This window comes from Juglans regia, chromosome 9, assembly GCF_001411555.2.
Source record: "Juglans regia cultivar Chandler chromosome 9, Walnut 2.0, whole genome shotgun sequence".
NCBI lineage: Eukaryota > Viridiplantae > Streptophyta > Magnoliopsida > Fagales > Juglandaceae > Juglans > Juglans regia.
Window position 1 is genome coordinate 12,189,776 of NC_049909.1, and position 8,742 is coordinate 12,198,517.

General features: G+C 34.2%; 1 protein-coding gene across 1 annotated transcript; it reads right to left on the bottom strand.

Moving 5' to 3' along the window:
* Positions 1-3,917: 3,917 nt before the first annotated feature.
* Positions 3,918-7,710, bottom strand: LOC108991445 (probable inactive poly [ADP-ribose] polymerase SRO5). The gene is made up of 6 exons (XM_018965686.2): positions 7,665-7,710; positions 6,554-7,159; positions 6,175-6,416; positions 5,921-6,057; positions 5,716-5,811; positions 3,918-4,293 (listed from the first exon to the last, which is right to left on the bottom strand). The coding sequence occupies exons 2-6, from the start codon at positions 7,153-7,155 to the stop codon at positions 4,264-4,266; spliced, it is 1,107 nt and encodes a 368-aa protein (XP_018821231.1). The 5' UTR covers positions 7,156-7,159; positions 7,665-7,710; the 3' UTR covers positions 3,918-4,263.
* Positions 7,711-8,742: the final 1,032 nt, after the last annotated feature.

Below are 8,742 nucleotides of genomic sequence, written 5' to 3' on the forward strand. Positions count from 1 at the left end.
GTCTTGTATTTATTTATTTTTTTCAAAGTGATTGCACACTCACGACTGTAACTATCATTTCTCTAATATTATATATATAGTTAGTAATTACCCATATGAATAAATAAAACATATATATGGATCTGTTGTGATTGTTGTTTTGTCAAAAAGCATATGAATGAATTAATGCAATCAATAATAAAACTTGGGAACCAAGATTCAATTAAAGAAAGAGTAGTACACTGAATTGGTGAGAGTCTTGGGGCTATAATGGGTTAGGTCTATCGATCGTATTGATACACCTAATTATGACACCTTGCTAGCTGCTGCATATATGATTATTATAATTTAGAGCAAGTTATGTGAATTTTATGATGAATTTGATGCATTCCTTCCTGGCTTGCCTTTCACCTTTCTTCACCTTTTACCGATCATTGCTGAGTATTTATTGTTCTTTTGTTTCTTGGTTACTAAGTATCTCTATCTTATGATTATTTTATTCATGAGCTATAAATTTTATAAAATGATATGAAAAATGTTATCCACTACTCATCTCTTGTTTCATTCTTATTCTATTAAAAAAAATATTAAGTATTTTTTTTTTTTAAAATTTGAATTTCAAGTGTTTTACATATCTTCCTTAAATTAAAACAAAGTTGTCAAAATGGTCAGAAAAAACTTGTAAGTATACCCATTGCTCTTGATTCTTTCATCCATATAAGCAAAAGCCATTGGGAGCAGCCCAATTTTTTTAAATGAACGGGCTAGCTTGTAGATATTAACCTCGATCTAACCCAATTGGGGGGCCTTAGATATAAGTGTCGAGCACCCAAAATTAGAGTTCATGGACTGCAACTGTTCTGCAATTGGAATTCGGTCCGGGCTCTCAGCAGTAAGCTAGGGATGCAAAACCTCAATGTGTGTATGTATATATGTATAAATATATATATAAAGAGCCTATTAAATAGAAATTTTTTATTTTAATGGAGATAAGTAATTTTCTATTAACTTTACTTTAAATCCGTCTAGGTCATCTAATTTTACTTATTTCATTGATTGCTGTAGAAGAATATTTATGAGAATAGAAAGTAATGCTTCCAGCACCAATCTCTTCGTATTTATTGCTCTCTATCAATTTTTCTCATTTTGGAAGACCTCTCGAGCAAAAGGCGATCTGGAAATGTCGTCAAGGCAAGCCCCTGATATCTCTCCAAGGGAAAACGACGCCATTAATGGACTCTTCTTCACCAATAGAGGGCGTCAGTGGCAGACTGCAGCATCGATTTAGGGGAGAAAATGAATTGTGGAGAGTGGATGAGAAAATCGCGATAGTTGGGTTGGCTATTTCTTTCTCGACATGGGAAGCAGGTGGTCGGTGACATTTTTTTTTCCAAAAGATTGCTTCTAAAAGGTTATTCTGCCTAGTATTTCTCATTCCTTTTAATTTTTTTTTTAGGTTTTCCGTAGTTTCAAAGTTATATTTTCTTATATTTGCCCAATAAGTTAGAGATGCAAAACCTCCATATGTGTGTGTATATATATATAAAATTCCAAGTTGCAAATAGCATAAACTAGTAAACTACCTCTGAACATGACAATTGGATATGGAACAATATGCTTTAACTGCAATTCAATCGAAATCAATAACAAAATGGCACCAAAATGCAGGCTTTGGGATTTATATCGAAATCATTGCAGCTCAGTACTAGAGCAGTGACTTCACTGTAGCCGTGTCTGTTCCTGCGCTTAACATTTTCCCATGAACATAATTGAATCATGCTTAATTACATTGTCAAATTCTTCGAGGCTCCGTTTGGATATTAAGAGTAATTTAAATTATTTATAAATAATATTAAAATTATTATTTATAAATAATATTAAAATAATTTATAAATAATAATAAATAGTTTACAAATAGTGATAAACTATTTAAAAATAATAGTGAAATTGTGAATAATAGTAAAGTGAGAACAATTATGTTTCCAAACATACGCTAAATCAGCTTTCGTTGAATTCTTAAGAAACTAATTTAGGAAGCATGGCTTTCGATGATGATCTCTGCATAGTTTAAGGGCATGCTTGGATTCTTAACGAATCTCATGATATTTTGAATAATAATGAAATAGTTTGAATGAAAACGTTTTATTGGATTTTAATAAATAAGAAAGAAAATTTGAATAAAAATATTTTTTAAAGTAAGTATTGTACTAAAGTTTGTGAAAATAAATAGATAAAATTAAAAAAATTATTTAAATATAATTTTTTTATAAATTATTTTAGTTTTGACGTTTCTAAAAGTTGTATCGAAATTCTTGAAAATTATATTAATTTTTTTGTTTGAGGAATGATTAAGTAATGATGAGATAAAAAGTTTAAAATTTAAAATAACAATTCTTCTACAGACAATCTATGTATGTAACCACCGTGCAGTCGGCTGATGTGGCTGACTGCCACATTACTTTTATTATAAAAAGAAGTAAAACAAAGGAAATAAGAAAATAGAAAAATTGGAATCTTCTGAACGGTGCTTCTATGACATTTTTGCTCTTGCTTTTTCTTCGATTCATCACAAACAAGGGAGACGACGGCATAGACAGATAGCTTTCGGAAGAAATTGAAGCATTTGAGATCAGTAGACGATATTACCTTCAACTCTATTCAACCAAAATCCATATATGATATCTATGGGTCTGTATTGATTCTATATTCTCTCGGTCTGACTACTAATTTTCACCGGACAAAATTGATGATGAAAAGTCTCCTTTCGGATTGGGCATTGCAAACAACAATGCAGATGCTAGAAACAAATTGGGGTAACCAGAAGCGTGGGTAGCTCAAACCAGAAGGCATTCATTCCAATATATATAGTATGCATAATAGTAATATGAGGTTGAAGCAAAGTTATCACCTTCTAGGTAAGAAGTTATGAACTATATATACAACAATTCCAAACAATCGGCCCAGAGAAATGCTGGTTAAGCAAACAATGAATAGGGAATTTTTTTGTAGGAAATAGATAATTTTGCATATAAAACCTAAATATAGAGATGAATATAAACACCAAGACCATAAAGAAAAATCAAACTCCATTTCTCCCATTTTCATTCATTAATCCATTCCTTTGTCTGATGTAGATAGCCATATTTCTATCTTCCACAAGTCAAGAATTTAAAATACAAAAAATAAATAAAGATAAATCTGGAAATGGGAAGAGGGATGGGGATTAAATATCACCTAGTCTAAAGATGACCAATGGACCTTTGTATACTTATTGAAACTATCGTGTAAAAAATTATTTTCTAAAGTCCTGGAAATGTTGAATCTTTTTTCTTTCTTTGCATGATAAAAAAAAAAAAAAAAAATCAATCATATGCTGCTAAAAGAGCTCAAAAACAACAGTTAGCCCTTCTGCAATAACAATTCCTACATCCCTTGCCTCTGTATCTCGAATCACCTTTGCTGTATTCTTTTCCTGAAAGTTTTTAATTATGATTTTCATCTACTGCAGGCGTAAAAGTTTTAATTTCTAAAGAAAGAGTAGTGGGTTTAGGAACAGGAGAAAGAAATGGGGAAAATTGAGGGGAACATAAGTCTGGGCTGCTCGAAACGGGGCGTCGTGTTTTGTCTATTTTGATTGAAACGGTTCATTTCATTTTTGTCTATGCGGGCACCGACTACGCAGCGGTTCCCCCAGCTGACTGCAATAAGAATTTCTCTTAAAATAAAGAGTATTTTGTGTTTGAGTTATATTTGGGAATGAAGTTACAAGAAATTTTGAGAATGTTTGGCATTATCCAAACATGCCCTAAAGCATGGATCAGCACAAATTTGCTCGTAAAATAGACATTGAGCATGTGCCAATGCGGTCACTGGGTGGAAAGTTGTGACCAAATCTCAGATTTGGAACCAAAAGAGATCAATTGCAGACTGAAATGCTCTTACGAAAAGCACAAATGAAGATTGAAGAGGACTCAAAACCTTACCAAAATTGATATTGAACCCCAGAAAATTATTGACCACAACTGACCAAATCAGATGATTACAACAGAAAAGGGTCACCATTATTTAAAAAACTAACAACTCAGATTGATACTACACCATCTAGCCCCTCCAGCATCTGCTGCATCCCTCCCCATCTGTTTCCTTTAGAAGTAGCTAGTACAGGCCAAAACCATCCGCGTTGTAGTTCTTGACAGAAATTGAAAACTAAACTTCTAATTCTCCAAACAAAAGCAAATTACCATTTGTAGTCCGCTCCATCCTCACATCATTCTGACATGCCTTTTATGTAAGGCTATTTGGTGCCCCACCTTTCTGGAGAAACAAAACATTCAAATCTCATTCTCATAACATCCCCTTATACAAGGCAAAATATTAAATGTAAACATCAAACTGAAAAACTGGAAAAGATACTAGTAACTAGAAATAGTTTGGGGTTGAATTAAAGAAACCCTTGCACCGGCGTGCACACTACATAGTTCATGGGATCTTATGAACTAACTGCAAGAATAAAGAGTAGGGAAATGCTGTGTCCCAAAGTCTCCCGACATAGTTTTATTTTTATTTTTTATTTCTTACTTAGTGATTAATAAAGTATTTTTTAGTGATGTTGTAATTTTTTTTTAAGATGTTTAAGATTATTAAAAAAATGTAGAAAAAAATGCATAAAAAAAACAAGATGAATTACACTAATCGGGACCCAAAATCGATGGCTGTAGTGCCACCTTGAAGAATAACCATGATCGAGTTCCTTATTCTCGACAATTTCTACTAGAAGATCGGCACAAGGGAAGATGGCCAACAAGAATAAAGGAGATTATAATGGAGAAAAGGTTACCCTCCACCTTCATTATTCCCCAATCAAACAGCTTTCATTCCACTGACACACCCCACTATATAGCCCAGAAAAACATCCCACTTCATCCGACCATAGAGAATTTGCTACCGACAGGTGCTTGATGAAATCTATTTTAGCAAAGATTCTATGTTCCCTTACGCTACCATCAACCATGTCAAATCAAGTTGAACACCTTGCAGTTTCGAGTAGATTCTTCTAGAGAGACGTATTATAATTCATGGAATTTATCTTTGCAGCTTTTGGGTCACCGTGTTAAAAACAGGTGCTTGATGAAATCTATTTCAGCAAAGATTCTATGTTCCCTTACGCTACCATCAACCATGTCAAATCAAGTTGAACACCTTGCAGTTTCGAGTAGATTCTTCTAGAGAGACGTATTATAATTCATGGAATTTATCTTTGCAGCTTTTGGGTCCCCGTGTTAAAAACAGGTGCTTGATGAAATCTATTTCAGCAAAGATTCTATGTTCCCTTACGCTACCATCAACCATGTCAAATCAAGTTGAACACCTTGCAGTTTCGAGTAGATTCTTCTAGAGAGACGTATTATAATTCATGGAATTTATCTTTGCAGCTTTTGGGTCCCCGTGTTAATAACAAACATGTATATCCCAAAAGTAGCAACTTATACTGCACAAGTCACAAAGATAAAAGGGATTCCTGCTGATGGATGGAGCTTATAAATAAAAGATTAAGATTTTTATTCGTGTGCCACTTCCCAGATCGCTGCATGCAGCAAACTGTTCAACAACAGAGAAATTTCTAAATTCAAAGAGAGGTAGTCACATTGTACATCATACAAGTTCAAACAATTAGATGCCCAATATTTTGACATTATTAGACCCTCAAAAAAACCAATGTAATGACAGAAGCGGTACCTCGGCTCTGTATGACTTGATGACCGAAGTCAGCAACTCATCTCCTGCTTTGTGTCTCAATATTTGTATGAATTCATTTCGTGATATCTTCTTTTCCTGGAGACGGCAAAAGTTCAAGAAAATGAACCATATGAAATTAATGGATTATTCTGATAGAGAGAAAAAAAAGGGTTGTTCGTGGCCTCTGAAGTGCAACTCCAAGTACCTTGAATTCTTCATGATACTTGCTGAGCAATGAGACGGTGTGCGGAGGTAAGAACTTGGGAAGCTCTGAAATTAGAATTGTAAATGGCATCCATGTTGAAGTAGGAATATTCGGTGGCTTCGGCATCCTTGCAAACCCTATACAGTTGACTTCGGATTAATCAGCAAAACACCCCCAGCACCGACTACTGTATTCATTAAAAAACGCCCTGAAACCTCAACACACGCATACACATACAAAGGCCAATTTCTCACCTGCCAAGCAAGATGGAGCTCTGAAACTTACAATAAACTCGGGCAAAATATGAGTGTTCATGCTGGTACTCCACACAATATACTTCCCAGGGGCGGAAAGATTGTCCACGCCTGAATCAAATTCTTCAGAACTCGGGTGACACTGCTCGGAACCGATCTGCACAAGCTCTGTCTTCCCCAATATAACACGACTCAGCAAAAGATATCGCAGACCGTCCTCGTCAACAACCGAGTTGCATGCACTGTAGGAAACGAATATAAGTATTTGTTGACAAAATCATACAATTCCTTTTATCAAACACAAAGCAATCTCTTTTTATCAATCACATCGAGGAAAAAATATACTATAAGAAACTGAGATAAACACAAGCTAGCTTACCTTTCCAGAGGTGAATCAACTGGTGAAAGACAAACGCCGCCCCCAAACGATCCTTTGTTCCGAGAAACGCCACAATGACAAAAACCATGTGAAACAATATGGGCTATCTCATCCTTGGAAGCGCCATACCAGGCATACTTGATATTCGCATTGCCAGGTCCCAACTTCTCTTCCATTGCCTGCGAGTAAATCCGAAACGAACTCGATATCGCTTGTCCCCTCACACCACCAAAACCGTTTCTATCAATGCCGACAACCGTTACATGCACGCCACGCGAAGAGAAACCCAACACGACTCTCCTCTTGATACCGTCGTAAACTCTCTCTCCTTCAACCAGCCTAACCAACCCGTCTTCGAACACCGGGGAATGCTTAGAAATGGCAGCAGAAACGCCGCTTTCGCAACTGGAGAGCGATCCTTCTTGATCACTAATGGTCTTTGAATCCGAATCTTCCATTCCCGTTTGCCCAACTTGCTCGTCCAGTTCTTGTTCAGACGATGTGTTATTAGGCTTTGAAGTCGCAGACCCAAGAGGCGAGGGATTCCCGTTTCCGATCTGAGAGGGCGATGACCGACATTGATCTCCATTAATGTTCTCCATATACCTTAGCAAAACAACAGCAACTTATAACCGTCGAGGGAAATGATAAGAGCAAATTTACAATGTAACCGCCAAGAAAACCAGCCTAAATCCTAAACACAGAAATTCACGGAAAGACACAAAAAATTCTAAACAAAAAAAATGGTCGAGAATGAGAGAGCATGCAAGAACAGCTTGGATATCGAACCCGAAAAATTCCAATTCTACTGAAAAAAGAAACAGCAAAGGAATTAATGATAGATGAATACAGAGCGCCAAACAGAAAACAAAAAGAAAACCAAGAACCGACTCAAAAAAAAAAAAATATATATATATATATATAATAATAATAATTAAAAAAGCTTATTATCAAATCCTAAATAAAGAACAACTTAAAGACTCTGATTTCAATAGAATTTGAAGAATCAGAGTTTGGAAATTATAATTTGGCCCAAACGGCAAACAAACCCAGAAAATGCATGTATTAAAGCTTTCTGGTCATAGAAAGATTGAATGGGAAGACAACATACTTGGTGAACAAGTATGTGCATAGAGAGGGAATGCCTATATGTATTATTGGCAGAATAATTGACTGGAGAAATGGTGTTTTTATAGGGCTATAAACGTTTGTGGCATGTGCAGTAGAGTTTGGCATGTCTAAGAAATTAAAGTAATAAATGATTCAACATTAATGGATAAAATTATTAGGTATTTTCGAAATACAGATTACCTAAATATATATTTGATGTTTCAATATTAACGTACATGACATAGTGATACGACCTATTATAAACGTAAGAAAAAATAGACACAACTTCTTACTATTTAAACAACCTCTACATATCATATTTTTTTTTTAATTTTTATTATTTTTTTCTTTTATCAAATATTTAATATATGAATAATGAATAAAAGAATTGAATTAGTTTAAAAATAATAAACTCAAAATTTTTTTTAAAAAATATTAAAAATTTTAAAAAATATGGTGTGTGAAGGTTGGGGAGATTGTGTAGCATTGCTCATTTCTGTCATGATTTAAAAATTAAAAAAATTAAGTTTTAAGAAGAGTTTTATAGTATAAATGAAGTATTTAATAGTATATAGTAATGAATTTATATACCCATTTTGTTTCCATTTTAAACCCTTAAATTGGACCCAAAACTCTGACCGCTAATCCGTGTGGCTCTAACTGTTTTGCGAGAGAGAGCCTGTCGTTTTTGTTTTCCATTCGGAGGCGGTTAAAGTGTTTTCCATTCGTCTTTTACGAAACCAACGAGAATTTGTTTGTTTCATGGGAAAATGTTTGAGGGAATGGATATGTACCCGCGATGTTATCCTGTTTAAAGAAAATTATAAGATGAATTATGGATTACAGTGTTACGCGGTAGTTCCATTTTATTACAAAATATCATGTTATTCAAAATTTTTATATAAATATTTTAAAACATGACATTTTTTTTTTGTAAAACCCCATATGTCATATGATAAGAATAATGGTAGGTAGTGTATAGAATCTCATATTACTGATAAAATAGAATTAAGTTATTACTCTTTATGAAGTTCTAATGAGATTCCAATTATATCATTGACTTGTCCTTCTAGAATATA

Bases quoted from the DNA above. Each gene is read 5' to 3' on its own strand.
- LOC108991445 (XM_018965686.2), bottom strand. From the start codon at position 7,155: ATGGAGAACATTAATGGAGATCAATGTCGGTCATCGCCCTCTCAGATC. The intron at 6,058-6,174 runs GTGAGAAATTGG...TCAACTGTATAG, and splicing joins AGCTCCATCTTGCTTGGCAG to GGTTTGCAAGGATGCCGAAG. The intron at 5,812-5,920 runs GTACTTGGAGTT...TGCCGTCTCCAG, and splicing joins AGTATCATGAAGAATTCAAG to GAAAAGAAGATATCACGAAA.